At 34.0% G+C, this 17,707-nt stretch overlaps 1 protein-coding gene across 1 annotated transcript; it reads right to left on the bottom strand.

Annotated features, from left to right (window-relative positions):
* Window positions 1–456: 456 nt before the first annotated feature.
* LOC134690471 (uridylate-specific endoribonuclease-like) lies at window positions 457–10,405 on the bottom strand. Its single transcript, XM_063550441.1, has 7 exons — window positions 10,325–10,405; window positions 5,958–6,074; window positions 5,263–5,376; window positions 3,533–3,683; window positions 2,714–2,916; window positions 1,967–2,193; window positions 457–742 (listed from the first exon to the last, which is right to left on the bottom strand). Exons 1-7 carry the CDS (start codon window positions 10,380–10,382, stop codon window positions 512–514), a joined length of 1,101 nt encoding a protein of 366 aa, XP_063406511.1. The 5' UTR covers window positions 10,383–10,405; the 3' UTR covers window positions 457–511.
* Window positions 10,406–17,707: the final 7,302 nt, after the last annotated feature.

The following is a 17,707-nucleotide window of genomic DNA, read 5'->3' as shown; positions in this document are numbered from 1 at the left end:
TTCATGAATTAAGTTTTTTCAACTTATTTTTTGTCAGGGTATTCTGCTTTACTGTTGACTGTTACACCACAGTCCCAGGTGAGGAGAGGGTTGGCGCCTTCAAACATATTGAACCCGCCACATTCTTTAGACCCACCCCCTCCATTTTTTTCTATATGTACTACCAGTCCAATTCAGGAGCCTGTGTTCTGATATAACAATTTAAAAAGCAAACTAGTGGAGAGCTATTTAAAATAAATCATGTTGCTATTGATTTTTAAAATTGACAAATTCTAAGATTGAAATGTCTTCTTCAAATTAAAGTATTATATTTTGTGATACTAGAATTGTGTAGCAATGCAATAGATTGATATAATATTTGGTTTTCGTGTATTTACAAAAAATACCAACTACAATTAAAGATAACACATTATAAATGCTATTTTTTTTTTTATTCATTTAAGGGCTTAATTACTCCATAGATATAAGTTAGCCATTTTTTTTTATTCAATTGGTATTGACTTCACATATATTAGATAGCCGGATAAGCTGATCCTATTTGGGAACCAGATTTATGGGCGACATCCCATGTCTGTATCCTGATGTTGTGTCCAGCCATTGTGAAAGAACAGATAGCGTTGGGTTTTGTAAGGGCACACACAGAATATAGGGCAAGGTCAAATTCAGGGCTTACTCGCATGAAGAATGAACCTTTTGTCTTCATCTGGCCATACCATGTGAACTTTGCACCCATGATTTCTGGCTGAAATATAAAAGAATAGAATTTGTTAGATGGGACGATTGACACGGTTTTTTTTATCTCAGTTCCCATTTTTTAACCCCAAAAAGGCTAGCGTATTATTCCCCTTTATGAAAGAAATCAAGATTTCTAGAAATATCCCATAAGCATTAGTGTAATATAAATATGTAATTTAAGAATTCATGAAATGATGAAATGCAATCATGAGTATTACTGTTGATTGCATAGTACATCATAGTGTCAGAATCTAAAATGAACATGTAGTGTTTTTATTCATAGTTTGTTACCTTGGTAACCAAGATGAAAATAACGTAACGTCATTGGTCAATTTTCTATGATTGTTTATGGTAGCAGTACACAGTTAGGAGTTTAGTTTCGCATTATGGCCCCTGGATTTTTCAAATAGGAAAGTTATTGTGTAATAAAATTCCTTTTTAGACAGATGAGTGCTAATTTAGCCTTCAAAGATGGTTTATAAGAGCATCAAGATTATTTTTTACATGTTTTATGGGCTGTTTTCTGTTTGACAGTCCGTATTTTATATAGCTAGACCAGCAATCGGTCCAGAAATTAATGTACTGTTTAACACTCTTTTTCTACACGAAGTTTTTGACGCAATTTTACAAAAAAATGAGACGAAAGACATATGATTTCCATTGGATTTGCTGAATGATACATGTACACAGTTTCAGAAAAGGTATTACTTCAGGCGATTGAAATTCTACTTTTAGCCAAATTTTGGGGAAATATGTGACATCTTTTCCCCCCTTTTTTCAATATTTTATAACAAATAAATGCAGATTGTTGCCATGGATGCAGCAAAAAGAAATTATATTTTACCATTTTATATACTGGAAATAAAATCTATGAAAGATTCTGATTACATACATATGCCAATATATATGACACAAACAGTAAGCTTGGTATTGCAAGAAAGCAAAGAAAAGGGATGGTAAAATTCATAACGGCAAATTTCAGTATTTTTTCCTAACTGTTTAAAAAATGCTTAAAACTCATTAGATTCGGCGTAAAATATAGTATAATAATATTCATTCATTCAATGACAATCATCCGTAGGATAGATGTAAAAAAAAACACCGAAAAAGTTAAACAACACATGCTGGTATAAAAATCAAATATATTCATGAGTGCATTAACAAATTAATTCTTAACGCTTAACAAGAAACAATTAGTTCGAAATTGAAAGTTATCTTTTATTTTACTTACATCAGCCTTTGAAACCCATCCTTGGTAGTCGAGGTTGCCCTTTTTCTCCTCTAAATAAAACTGGATCCAACTGTGAAATCCGGAAACAGTTCCTCTTGTTTCTCCGACCATAGCGTGCTCGAATCCGCTGCTGTCTACTGCAGTGCCGCTGCTGCTTGACCTTGGATAAAGGTTAAACCATAACTCTTTTAAGACATCTTTAAAGTCAGCTTCTCCGGTCACATGTCCTGGAACAAACACAAATATAGTTTTATGTGCTGTCTTAAATAATCAAATCAGGAAGACTCTTTCTGTAAGGAATCACATATAATGGACCTTTATACAGTGGCGGATCCAGGGCATTACGGGGATTGGAAGCCTCCTTTTTGTGACGATCAATGCATTTGAATAAGGACATTAGGTTGGACCCCCCTTTCATCCTGGGTTAGGAAACCTCCTTTTTAAAAATGACTGGAACTGCCCCTGAATATATGAAATTTGTTTTAATTTCATTTTTTGTTATTGGTGCGAGTTATTTTGCATCATGAATTAGTACACCACTTCCATTTGTATCATTTACAAAGTGACCATCTATTTAAATTGTGTTTAAAGAGTTGCAGGGAATGGAACAATCAATTTCGTTATTTCGTGTGTTTGTTTGATATTTTGTTTTCCATGCCACTTTCAGCGCAATATGCTATACCATCCATGGAGGCGAATAAACAAAAAAACAAACGAACAAACAAACAAACTATCAAACACACTAACCATTGTTCAGTAGATAATCATAGGTCAGCTTCATGACTTGTGTCTGGAGAACGGTAGTCAGGAAATCTTCAATCTCAGCCCATTCTGCTGTCGTCAGCTCTTCTGTCTGTCCTATATTTCTATTATAGTTATCTAATAAAGCTATGAATTTCTGGAAAGTTGGTTTTGAGTTGAAATGGTTCTCATTGATGTAAGTGAATAATCTGAAAATGGATATCAAATATGGAATGCTTCGCCAAATGTAAGTTGTGTTATATTATTGTAAAATGCTAATTAGTGGTTGTTTTTTGTTGCACAATTGTTTTATTATACTTCTGAATTACGTTAAAATGCCATAATTTGATTGGCTAATACGAGGGTGCTAATTAACTCTATCACATGGCTGAGCGGGTGACAATGTTTTCTCGGGGTAACAATCTGCTCTATCACCCTCTCAGCTATGTACATTCATCCGATCCATGATAGTTCTTAATATGCGTTAGTGGGCCTTACTTACTGTTGAAGGCCGTGTTATGAAATATAGATGTAAAACTTCTATGTCATTTGGTCTCTATAATTATTCGTTAAGATAATACAATTTTCTGAAAACAAAAAATGGCTGCATGCACATAGGTGTCAAGATAAGCTCTTTTGAAAGGAGTTTGTTTTTTTAGGATTGTGAAAAGATTTGATATAGCATACGTTCTTATCATGAATCACTCCCTCCACTTTCAGTATTTGCTTTTACACACACAAAAATAAAACTAGTCTACAAAAAGAAACATCCGTTTTAAATAGGCGCTTGGTGTATGAATACGCTTAAATATTTGAATGACCTACTTGTTTGGTGCCAAGTCATTAGTTCCACTAGAGGTTGTTTGCCCTTGGAAGTTATGGATCATATCCAGTAAAGACACTTTGTTCACGTCGCTGTCCCATAGCTGTTGTGCAAGGCAACTCAGATCACATCCTGGGTTAGAACCGCCGCCTCCTGTAACAATAAAAAGATACAATTCCAGGGGTGGATCAAGGGGGTCCGGGGTTGGAACCTCCCTTTTTTGGACGATCAATGCATTTAAATGGGGACATGCAGTTGGGACCCCCCCCCCGCCATTTCCCTTTGTTCTGGGTTAGGACCCCCTTTTTTAAATGGCTGGATCCGCCCCGGAATTCATATCAAATTCGGGCATATAACCTGCCTCTCTTGTTACAATAAAAGCAAATGTACAAGTAGACAACTCTTATCACCACATTCTGTAATTAATTACAGGTAACCCATATCAGATCCTGGGGTGGAATCTCCGCTTCCAGTAGCAATGAAAACACAGGGCCAATGTCAATGAGACAACATTCACTGAACATAACAAAGAGATGTGGTAATATTGCCATTGAGACAACAATTCACTTGCTAAGACAAAGAGATATTGTATGATAGCCAACGCGACAACTATCTACTGATTGCCAATAGGACAACAATCTACTGATTGCTAATGGGACAACTATCTACTGATTGCCAATGGGACAACTATCTACTGATTGCCAATGGGACAACTATCTACTGATTGCAAATGGGACAACTATCTACTGATTGCTAATATGACAACAATCTACTGATTGCTAATGGGACAACTATCTACTGATTGCCAATGGGACAACTATCTACTGATTGCCAATGGGACAACTATCTACTGATTGTCAATGGGACAACTATCTACTGATTGTCAATGGGACAACTATCTAGTATCGATCATTCTACTAATTGTCAATTAGACAACTATTAACATAGTATTACAGGGAGATGTAGTATGATTACCAAAAGAATAACTATCTATACTGATCGTAATTGAACAACTATATATACTGATCGTAATTGGACAACTATCTATACTGATCGTAATGGGACAACTATCTATACTGATCGTAATTGGACAACTATCTATACTGATCGTAATTGGACAACTATATATATTGATCGTAATTGGACAACTATCTATACTGATCGTCATTGGACAACTATCTATATTGATCGTAATTGGACAACTATATATACTGATCGTAATTGGACAACTATATATACTGATCGTAATTGGACAACTATCTATACTGATCGTAATGGGACAACTATCTTAAATGATCGTAATGGGACAACTATCTATACTGATCGTAATGGGACAACTATCTTATGATTGTTATGGGGCAACTGTCTATACTTATCGTAATGGGACAACTATATATCTATACTGATCGTAATTGGACAACTATCTATACTGATTGTAATGGGACAACTATCTATACTTATCGTAATGGGACAACTATCTATACTGATCATAATGGGACAACTGTCTTATGATTGTAATGGGACAACTATCTATACTGATCGTAATGGGACAACTATCTATATACTGATCGTAATAAGACAACTATCGATACTGACCGTAATGGGACAACTATCTATACTGGTCGAAATGGGACAACTATCTATACTGATCGTCATGGGACAACTATCTATACTGATTGTAATGGGACAACTATCTATACTGATCGTATGAATGGGACAACTATCTACTTACCATTACACATTGATTGGTAATCAGGACAGCAATCATTGTAAGAAATACAAGCTGTGTTACATTGACAAGGTTTGGAACTGTCAACTAGAGCATTACATCGTCCGGAACATGTAGCTACAAAACATTGTTTACATTCAATATGGTTAAGTGTTATAGAATTACAAAGACTATAGAATAATGGGTATACAATACTAAATAAGGGAACATAAGATAAAGAAAAAATATACCAAAACATAAAGAATAATCGAATTTTATATTTATTCTTAATATAGAATAGCATGCAAAAACATGTAATTAAAAGATAACAATGGTATACCAATATAGACACTATAATCCCCATCCAAACCCGTATTCGTGTGTTAACTTATGACAATCAAGCTTTAAAAAAAAACCCTCATATATTTTGTTTACACCATTTTAAAAATATATGAAAATAAATAACAGTGTACTAAAAAATCCTTTGTTTTGAACTGTTTTAAGTATATTAAGGTACTAAATACAATTTTTTTTAAACTTGAACCTTCTTTTGACAACACACTGGTTAGTGTATTCAAGAAATGCATTTTCATAATTGTGGGTCGTATACATTAAATTTGGTACATGCCGGCACACCTAACGTAGGGTAGCGGAATCTACCGAGGTTTACCGATAGTTTTCATACAACGGTTGGGACCAGCCAATTAAGATAAACAAACCTCCTAAACAGAATGCATCATAATCATCACAACAGTCATTGTACGTTTTACAGGCTGTGTTACACTGACATTGGTGGTTAGAATCTGGCGGTAACCCACACCTCCCGACACAAGACTCTGAAATAGAAGTACATATATACAGTCATTGTACTTTTTACAAGCCGTGTTACACTGACATTGGTGGTTAGAATCTGGCGGTAACCCACACCTCCCGACACAAGACTCTGAAATAGAAGTACATATATACAGTCATTGTACTTTTTACAAGCCGTGTTACACTGACATTGGTGGTTAGAATCTGGCGGTAACCCACACCTCCCGACACAAGACTCTGAAATAGAAGTACATATATACAGTCATTGTACGTTTTACAAGCCGTGTTACACTGACATTGGTGGTTAGAATCTGGCGGTAACCCACACCTCCCGACACAAGACTCTGAAATAGAAGTAAATATACAGTCATGCTATTTTTTTTATTAGTTGTTCATGGCTTTGAACTAGCTGTCAGATAACTGCGAGTACTCTCAGATCTGTTCATTGTGTCCTTTTGTGTCGGGATGTATAAGTTCCCGGCCACGTCCACTTTTTTTTTGTCTATCTGATGAGTTAAGCCTTTTTCAACTGATTTGTATAGTTCGTTCTTATGTTGTACTGTAATACCACTGTCCCAGGTTAGGGGGAGGGTTGGGATCCCGCTAACATGTTTAACCCCGCCACATTATTTATGTATGTGCCTGTCCCAAGTCAGGAGCCTGTAATTCAGTGGTTGTCGTTTGTTTATGTGTTACATATGTGTTTTTCGTTCATTATTTTACATAAAAAAGGCCGTTAGTTTTCTCGCTTGAATTGTTTTACATTGTCTTATCAGGGCCTTTTAATATGCGGTATGGGCTTTGCTCATTGTTTGAGGCCGTACGGTGACCTATAATTGTTAATGTTTGTGTCATTTTGGTCTTTTGTGGATAGTTGTCTCATTGGCAATCATACCACATCTTCTTTTTTATATATTGTACGTTTTACAAGCCGTGTTACACTGATATTGGTGGTTAGAATCTGGCGGTAACCCACACCTCCCAACACAAGACTCTGAAATAGAAGTAAATATACAGTAGGTGTACGTTTTACAAGCCGTGTTACACTGACATTGGTGGTTAGAATCTGGCGGTAACCCACACCTACCGACACAAGACTCTGAAATAAAAGTAAATATATAACATACTTGCCAACTTTTCAAAATGTCCATGGGGGTTTTACGTGCAAATGGCTCTTTAAGTCCTACAAAATCTTCAAGGGGGCCTTCAAATATAGTTTAATGTTGTATGTTTGCTTCTTCATACTTTTACAAGCATATTGCAATTGAAAATTAATTGTCTTGTTTAAAACTGTGGACAGCATTTCTCTTTTAAAATTTCCATTTGAGTCATCCATATGGGAAATCGCCCGCAAATAGTGACAGTTGGCAGGTATGAAATAAATAAAAATACTAGGCCCATGAAAACCATAGCATAGTATCTCGTAACGCTTTCTTGAGATTATCCCCAGTTTAAGGGGGTTCGTGTTGCTCAGTCTTCATTTTTTATGTAACTGTTTGTGATGTTGGCTTGGTCCATTTTCGTTTTTGCAGTTTGTGTTTTTTTTTACTTATGAATTTCCTTTGGTATCTTCTGTCCTTAAAACATGTTAAAAATAAATACCAAACAAAAAAAAACAAAATAGAAATCATTACGATTTAACAAACAATTTGTTTTACCAGAATAAGTTTGATTAAATCTTTAGAGAACAAAGGAATTAAGCCACGTCCGGTCTGTGTTTTGTATGTTTTCTTCTTAAAATCGCATCAATCTGATGGGTTAAGCGTTTTTAAACTTATTTCTATACTAGTAGTTTTTTTTACAGTTGTCCTAGGTTAAAGAGGGGGGCACTCACTCGAATGTTTAACCCAACCACATTCCATATGAGCCTGTCTCAATTCAGAAGCCGGTATGTAGTTCAGCGATTATCGTTGGTTTATGTCTGTCAAATTTGATTTTCGTAAATTGTTTTGTTATAAATTAGACCGTTAGTTTTGTCAATTGAATAGTTCATCTTTTTCACGTCGATTTTTGTATGGCCGACTACCGGTATTGTTTTTTTCTCTCTCATTGTTGAGGTCCAAATGGTTGCCTTTAATTACTTACATCTATTTCATTTGAACTTGTGTGTATATTTTGCAAAATATACCACATCTCCTTATTTTTATATGATATTTTGAGATAATCATCTCTACTAACGATTGCTGACAAAAATATAAAATTGACAATGGAAATGGGAAATATGTCAAAGAGACAACAACCTGACAAAAGAGCAGATAGCAGCTGAAGGCCACCAATAGGTCTTCAACGCAGCGAGAAACTCCCGCACACGGAGATGATCATCAGCTGGTCCCTTAATAAAATTTTGTACTGCATGTAGTTCAGTGAAAATGGACGTCGAACTTTTAAACTTCAAAACAAAAATGAACTAAAATAAAAAAAAAAAAGCATATAAGACTATCAAAGGCCAGAAGCTCCTGACTTTAGACAAAAATGTGGCGGTGTTGAACATGTTGTGTTATATCTTAACACTCCCCCTATACTCTAGCCAATGTAGAATAAAGAAGCATGCACATATCAATACATATTACACTTTTAACTTACTACTGATTTTACTTGCACTTTCTTATGATGTAATATACAATATATAACGAGTTTCAAAATACTATTTAAGTTGAATATCTGATTAAAAATCGATTTAACATTGAATAGATTGTATCCTACGCCACTACACAAACAACAGACTGGCAACTTGTTTGATTTATAATAGTTTTAGTTGTATCCTCGGAAATATCTCCTAGCATCGTACTTCAATATCGAATTCGAGCTTATGCAATGTCTGTTTCTGTAAAGATGCATTTTCGCTGTTTCTCTTGGCTAGAAGATGGTAATAAAATAAAATAAACCGTCAATATTTAATATCTTTTCTGTCCGTTTCTATATATGACAGTTCGATTGTTGTTCATGTTCTGAAGTCAGAACATATACTTATAGATTATCGTTGATTATCTCACCGAGATTGATTTTCTCGCTTGAGCTGGTACAGTGAAAGTGAGAAAAGCAATCGAGTTGAGATGACCAATGATAATCTGTTTATCGCTATTTTACCTACATGTGACGACGTTGTCAATTTCAATGTTTCGTTAGCAACGCCACGTGGCCTCTTTAGTTTCTAGCAATAATTTTTCCATCTCAAGCGAGAAGCATGATATGAAAATTATCACAAAAAAAGATCAAAGGAAAAATGCACAAAATAGCGATAAATACATTTATCATATACTTAAACTAGATAACATATAAATTTTACCGTATGAAAATAGCATTAAATTGACATAAATTTCATATTTTTCGAATTGGAGCTTAGCGGGCTGATATGAAAAGTTTGTCACATGCTTCGATTGTTATAACATGCCTTTCCGTAACGTTATCACATGGCATTCCGGTGATACTCGGCCAATTCCGGAAAATACACGTCAATGCTACGTTTTCAGTGAAAAACATTACACAGTAGTGTACAAAACCATTATAATGGAAAGTATATCGTGTAAAATAATAAAAAAAACAAATAAAAAACAAACAAATTATTAAATAAATGTATTTTTGTATTTTTTCTGAAACATAATTTAGAAAGTTTCTTTAAAAACATTGACTTTTCCGAACAATGTTCATAATTATGTATATTGTTGAATTATTTTTTTCGTCGATTCGTTTATATTAAACTGTTGTTTGTTTTTCTCTCTTTTGAGGCATATGATAGAAAAAATATATATAGAATGTATCACATCGACGTCCGTGAACGTTTTTACTCTTTAAACTTCGGGAACAACGAAAAAGGATCAATACATTAATCTGTTATATTTCTTTACTGTTGAAGCATATGATAAAAAGATCATTTTAATATGTCACTTTTCATATCGCATGTATTATCAGCCCTCGGTCAATATCAGCCCTCGAACCATGCGGCTCTTGGGCTGATATTAAACCTAGGGCTGATAATACATGCGATATGAAAAATGCCATGTAATAATCTGATAATATTCATAATATTGTGTGACAATTATCTAACCAAGTTATCTTGCAGTGAACAAGCTCTGAAAAGCAAAGGGACATAACTTATCTATCAAACAATATTGAAATATAAAAGTACGGACGCACAACCAAGATTTTTATAATTAGTGCGATGATGAGTCAAAACGCGGTGTAAATTCTGAATTTTCAAACTATTTCGTGAACAAAAGTAACGTTTTAGTTAAAAACATAGAAAAGAAAATCAAAATAATACTTATTAACTTACCTGTACTAATTAGTCCGATGACAGACAGGAGAAGGAATGTAGTCGTGTACAGCATCATGACAAATGTAAAATAACACAAGAATAATAACCAGGTCTTGACTTTTACAAGAGGGTGTGGATAGGGATTACGAAAAAGAGAATAATGGGGACAATTTTAAAAATAGAGAAAAATGGACCAAATAAATGAAGAGAAGAAAATGATGATGTGCTTAAATAAAAATAATAGGACATAATGGGCATAAATAGAAAAATAGAAGAAAAATGGCCTAAAATGTAAAAATAAATTATACAGAAATGAAGTTAGTAAAACCCCAATCCGGACACTCTTACAAGTGCTGTAAAATTTATTATACATGGATATGATTGGGAACATTGCAGGTGAAAGTACTTCATATGATAAAGCAGTAAATTATATTCGTACAAGTATATAGTTATAATATATTTATCATAAGTGACTTAGTTAGTGTACGAACACGTGCTGGAGATAGCGTAACCCAAATTATATGAATAAAAAGGGATACCTTTCTTGAAATGTCTGATTTTTTTTTAAATTAAGAAAGAACGATGGTTTCAACTCCTTTGGGCAAAGTTAGACTTGAATGCATTCGGTTATTATATTTTGGTGTTTTTTAAAAAGTCATAATAATATTAAGGGACGACATAAAAGAATCAATGAAGGGTAAAAAACTTGATTCAAATATTTGTTGGGGTGAGTGTCAAAATTGCTGCAAGTTTTGTTTAATTGACATCGGTTTTATATATATCCTTATTGGTCAATCAATTTTTCCCAAATTAAGTTAAGAAAGGGGGGGGGGGTACACTGTAAAAATAGTGCTTAGAATTTAAATGTGTTGCAAGACTTATGTGTTTAGGAAAGTGTTTAATTTCTAAGCATTAAAAACTAAACATGTTTTGGCTCTCAGCACTTCGCACTAAACATGTTTAGGCTCTCAGCACTTCGCAATAAACATGTTGTTGTGCTAAACATGTTTAGCTACATCGTCAAGTATATGAAGCTAAACGTGTTTAAATTCTAAGCACTTCCAATATTTAGACACTTTCCTAAACACGTTTAGAATTACAACACATTTAGGCCGAAGACGGCATGCATACCACGTGCTAATTTTTGAGCGGGAATTAAGAAGGAACAAAGAACCCGAAGTCAATGGCCACGCTGTTTACTTCTGACCATAACTGATTCGTAACTTAACTGATTCAGAAAGGTAAGAAGTTATAATTATACTGATTTTTATTTTGTACTGCCAATTTTAAATGATTATTGACAGTTATAAGTATTGAGGCCCCTCAATGGGGGGGGGGGGGGGTCCTAGTAATCACATAATCACCATTTTTTTGCCAATATAATCACATAATCATTAAATATTTGCTTATCTTTAGTAATCAAATAATCATAAACTAAAAATACAGTCCTAGGTAATCAAATAATCATGAAATATTTGGCTTAATAATCAAATAATCATTAAAAAAACGGCCAAGTAATCACATAATCAAAAACCCCATGAGGGCCCTCAGTATTATTTACAAGTACACTACCGTATAGTCAATGCAGGAGAAGAAAAAGGGAAACCATCCCCTGAAACAAGTGCTTGTAATAGCTTTTGGTGTTCAAACTATCTTGTGATAGATAAGAGTTGTTTAATGTACTATCATGCAAGCTAGCACTTATTATTTTATATGTATATATTCTTGGAAAGGAGTTTGTGAGGACAATTTTCATTTGGTATACTCCTCGGCAGATTTTAATGTAACATGAAGGGAAGCGGAATATGCCGAGTGCATCATTCGCAAAACCAGTGTCATATCGAGGTCATTGTTTTAGTAAGCACTTTCTAAATGCACAATCAACATTTGCTCAAAATGATTAAAAAGATGCTTGTTTTTCTTCAATAGTTATAAGCGCTTGTGCTTTCTTATAATTTTTATTGATATGTATTGTTTTATTCTAGATGAGAGGAGTGCAGAGGAAAACATTTGTCTTGAAATGCTAAAAGGGGAAATAATGCACAGTAGCAACTATATTGCTAGGTAAGAATCCGAAGTGTGTTTTATTTTAAAAATTTCAATATATATTTGATTAAATGAATATTTAGCATGAAAAGAAGTTTTAAATTAAAAATATCAATTGTCTAATCAGTACATTTATGCTTTCATACCACGATTCTAATATTGTTATCTTGATCTTAAATCATGCATTTACTTTTTGGTGTTTTAGTTCGTATACTTATAGTTTTAGATTAATTCTACTTAGTTGCTTATCAATATATTTCTATCTTTCAGGCCAGTGACCATCATTTGGGTACAAAGAAAGGAGAAGTTCTTATTGACTTGTAAAATGAAAACAGGACATATTCAAATTGATTTGATTGGTCAATATTATGTATATGAACGTTGATATGAATTTATGATTTTATATTTGATTGTGTTCAATGATTAACTGGAAATAAAAAAATACATAAATTCCTTTGTTTCATATGTTGTAATTTTGTTTTTAATCCTAGAATTAGTATAATGATAATTTCATTCCAAAAGTTCTAGACTGTTTAATGAATATTTGAAATGAAGAAAAAATGCAATATTCGAATGTCGACAATTGAATTAAAGAAATTACTCATTCAGATTGAAAAGGTTTTAGTCACAATCAATTTGATTTGAAAATTCCAGTTTCTTAGTTTGATGCGTTATGCTTCTTTTGTGATGGTTTGAAAACATGTAGTATTGAGAGCTATCATACGTTTTACAGTCTAGCCTTCCGGAATATTAGTTTATTTGGGGTCTAATGAAGTAACCGCTTATCGCACTTAAACGATAAACATGTTTCTTCACGACCCTTTATAGTCTAAACATGTTTACATTCAAAACAATTCACAACTAAACGTGTTTCTTGACAAAACACTTCAGAGCTAAACATGTTTCCAGATACAACACTTCACAACTAAACATGTTCACAGTCTAAGCACTTTTTAGCAAAACATGTTTCAAATCTAAGCACTTTACATCTAAACAGGTTTACAGTCTAAGCACTTTACATCATAACATGTTCACGGTCTAAGCACGTTAAAGCTTGACACGTTTAGGCTGTAAGCACATTAAATATTAAACATGTTTAGATTTGAAACATGTCAAAAATCGGTTTCACAAATGTGTTTAGGAAAGTGTTAAGGCTCTAAACACAATTTTTAGAGTGTAAGGGGTCAGTGTGAAAACTATATGAATTAAGTTTTGTATCCTTCATTGAACTTATGATAAAGGGGGCCCCAACCATATGTTCCATTCAAGACAACAGCATTTACTGTAAAAAAAAAATGGGTTGCAATTAATCCCCGCGGAGTTCCTTTTGAATCCGCCACTGAGGGTTCTCAATTATTCGACTTGCTACGCAAATTGATATATTAATTAGTCTGCCAAATGCATATCGAATCCTCTTTTCAAATAATCTACATCGACTTTTATCATCTATCGAAAAATCTCTGTGCAGAGATTCTGTGATTTACATACTCTATGTGCCTACTAGTATACATGTATATATATTTATTTATATATACTGCACTCGTTCTATTTGACGATCCTTTGTAAATTGACCAGTCAAAATGCGTTGATTTCATATTTCTATGTCATATACAGTCACTAACCCGATATAGATCTCACTTTTCCGCATTAATATTTAAATAGAAATTACCGAAATTATATTTAATTATTCATACGACCTGGAACATTGTATTGCAGAAAAAAGATTTGGGTCATAAACATATATCTTGAGTATTTCAAAGCACCATTAATTTTTTTTGGGAGGGTTTCAATAGAATATTTTGGAACCTTTGGTGCAAATTTAAAGACTAAAAGGGGGAACTCAAAGGTAGTTCAGTGAAACCTATTGGAACCGAACCTCTTTTGGACTTAAGATTTTGTTCGATTTTAGCCGATGTTCGAGTTCAACAGGTTCACAACGCATATATATAACATTTGATATTATGGTGCTCTAGAATATGTTTGGTTTAGACCGGTTTTCGGTTTAGCCAGATTTTACTGTATTAAATCTTTAGAGAAGATGAAAAACGCAAATGCAAATATCTTTTTAGCTCACCTGGCCCGAAGGTCCAAGTGAGCTTTTCCCATCACTTTGCGTCCGGCGTCCGTCGTCCGTCGTCTGTCGTCCGTCGTCCGTCGTCGTTGTTAACTTTTACAAAAATCTTCTCCTCTGAAACTACTGGGCCAAATTGAACCAAACTTGGCCACAATCATCATTGGGGTATCTAGTTTAAAAAATGTGTGGCGTGACCCGGTCAACCAACCAAGATGGCCGCCACGGCTAAAAATAGAACATAGGGGTAAAATGCAGTTTTTGGCTTATAACTCAAAAACCAAAGCATTTAGAGGAAATCTGACATGGGGTAAAAATGTTTATCAGGTCAAGATCTATCTGCCCTGATATTTTCAGATGAATCGGTCAACCCGTTGTTGGGTTGCTGCCCCTGAATTGGTAATTTTGTGGAAATTTTGCAGTTTTTGGTTATTATCTTGAATATTATTATAGATAGAGATAAACTGTAAACAGCAATAATGTTAAGCAAAGTAGGATTTACAAATAAGTCAACATGACCGAAATGGTCAGTTGACCCGTTTAGGAGTTATTGCCCTTTATAGTCAATTTTTAACCATTTTTCGTAAATCTTAGTTATCTTTTACAACAATCTTCTCCTCTGAAACTACTGGGCCAAATTAATCCAGACTTGGCAATAATCATCTTTGGGGTATCTAGTTTTAAAAATGTGTCCGGTGACCCGACTATCAAATCAAGATGGCTGCCACAGCTAAAAATAGAACATAGGGGTAAAATGCAGTTTTTGGCTTATAACTCAAAAACCAAAGCATTTAGAGCAAATCCAACATGGGGTAAAATTATTAATCAGATCAAGATCTATCTGCTCTATAATTTTCAGATGAATCTGACAACCCATTGTTGGGTTGCTGCCCCTGAATCGGTAATTTTAAGGAAATTTTGCAGTTTTTGGTTATTATCTTGAATATTATTATAGATAGAGATAAACTGTAAACAGCAATAATGTTAAGCAAAGTAGGATTTACAAATAAGTCAACATGACCGAAATGGTCAGTTGACCCGTTTAGGAGTTATTGCCCTTTATAGTCAATTTTTAACCATTTTTCGTAAATCTTAGTTATCTTTTACAACAATCTTCTCCTCTGAAACTACTGGGCCAAATTAATCCAGACTTGGCAATAATCATCTTTGGGGTATCTAGTTTTAAAAATGTGTCCGGTGACCCGACTATCAAATCAAGATGGCCGCCACAGCTAAAAATAGAACATAGAGGTAAAATGCAGTTTTTGGCTTATAACTCAAAAACCAAAGCATTTAGAGCAAATCCAACGCGGGGTAAAATTATTAATCAGATCAAGATCTATCTGCTCTATAATTTTCAGATGAATCTGACAACCCATTGTTGGGTTGCTGCCCCTGAATCGGTAATTTTAAGGAAATTTTGTTGTTTTTGGTTATTATCTTAAATTTTATTATAGATAGAGATAAACTGTAAACAGCAATTATGTTCAGCAAAGTAAGATTTACAAATGAGTCAACATAACCGAAATGGTCAATTGACCCCCTAAGGAGTTATTGTCCTTTATAGTCAATTTTTAACAATTTTCATAAAATTTGTAAATTTTTATTAACATTTTCCACTGAAACTACTGGGCCAAGTTCATTATAGATAGAGATAAATGTAAGCAGCAAGACTAGTAAAGTAAGATTTACAAACACATCACCATCACCAAAACACAATTTTGTCATGAATCCATCTGCTTCCTTTGTTTAATATTCACATAGACCAAGGTGAGCGACACAGGCTCTTTGGAGCCTCTAGTTTTTTTAGTAATGGACAAATCATTATGATGCTTTTTCAAATCTCGTCTGATTCCATGAAAGATTTAAAGAAATGCATGATTTTAAAAAAAAACCAACATATATACATGTAGCTACTGATTGAAGGACATGTTTCTCCATAAAAACATCTGTAGTACTAAAGGTAAAGCAAACAAGTCCCTCTTTCTTTTATTTTTGAAATGAGAAGTTTTCGAGAAAAGAAGCTGGCATTATTCATTAAACGTCAATCTCCGCTTTCTCTGAATATTTCAAATTTGGTTGATACAAAAACCGTTTCAAAGTCCATAGTCAGTTTCGCAGGGTTCCTTTCATGGCACTTAGCTTTTGCTCTTGTTCAGATTTCTTTAGATACAAATGAAAATGTCTCATGATAGTTTAAAAGTCAAACGATTATCAAAGAATTAAAACTGTACTCGATTAATCCGCCTTTTGAGCGAATACTCGATTACTCCGTCTTCCAAGCGAATACTCGATTACTCCGCCTTCCGAGATAATACTCGATTACTCTGTCTTTTGAGCGAATACTAGAGTGCTCTGTCTCTCGAGCGAATAATCAGCCTTTCGAGCAAATACTCGATTACTCCGCCTTCCGAGCAAATACTCAGCCTTCTGAGCGAATACTTTATTAATCCGCCTTCCGAGCGAATACTTTATTACTCCGCCTTCCGAGCGAATACTAGAGTACTCAGCCTTTCGAGCTATTACTCGAGTACTCAGCCTTCCGAGCGAGTACTCGATTACTCCGCCTTTCGAGCGAATATTCAGCCTTTCGAGCAAATTCTCGATTTCTACGCCTTCCGAGCAAATAATCGCCTAAATACTCCGCCTTATTTTATAAATATCGGATAAATAATCAAGGATCCTGCAATATGTATGACTAGGATGTTAGCATGTTCGCATTAACAAGAAACTCCCATTTTGTTCAGACTAAAAATACATATATATTATCAACATTTTGTTTCCATTTATTAGGACGTGATTTTTTTCACGATAAGTTAGCTAAAAATAAATATAAAAGAAAATTTATACATTAATGACACTTTTCATCAAGGAAGAGTGAAATTCAATATAAGAAAACAATAACATTTGCTACACCCGGTAATGGGCGAAATATTGGATTTACTTTCCTCTGAAACAGGATGTATATGAATAATTATTACAACCAATTTGACAGAAAAAACTTTATACTTATGTGATTGATTAACACTTTTTTCTGGGATAAACATTGGAAACAAATGTCAGTTTTTAAGAATTGTGTTACTACTTTCGCTCGCTTGTTTTATTAAAAAAAGAGCGGAAGATAAAACAAACAATAACATTAAAGACGCTTGTTCGAGATAAACTTAAAGTGTGTTCAATTCAAACAACGAAAAACGTTGTAATTACTGACAAGGTCAAATTCACTACATATGATTCTAAAGACTAAGTAACACAAAACACTTCAGAAACCCGGACTATTTCTA

The sequence above is a fragment of the Mytilus trossulus genome, chromosome 11 (genome assembly GCF_036588685.1).
Source record: "Mytilus trossulus isolate FHL-02 chromosome 11, PNRI_Mtr1.1.1.hap1, whole genome shotgun sequence".
In the NCBI taxonomy this organism is placed as follows: Eukaryota; Metazoa; Mollusca; class Bivalvia; order Mytilida; family Mytilidae; genus Mytilus; species Mytilus trossulus.
Note: the sequence above shows the minus strand (reverse complement) of the source record. Positions and strands in the feature narration are given on the sequence as shown.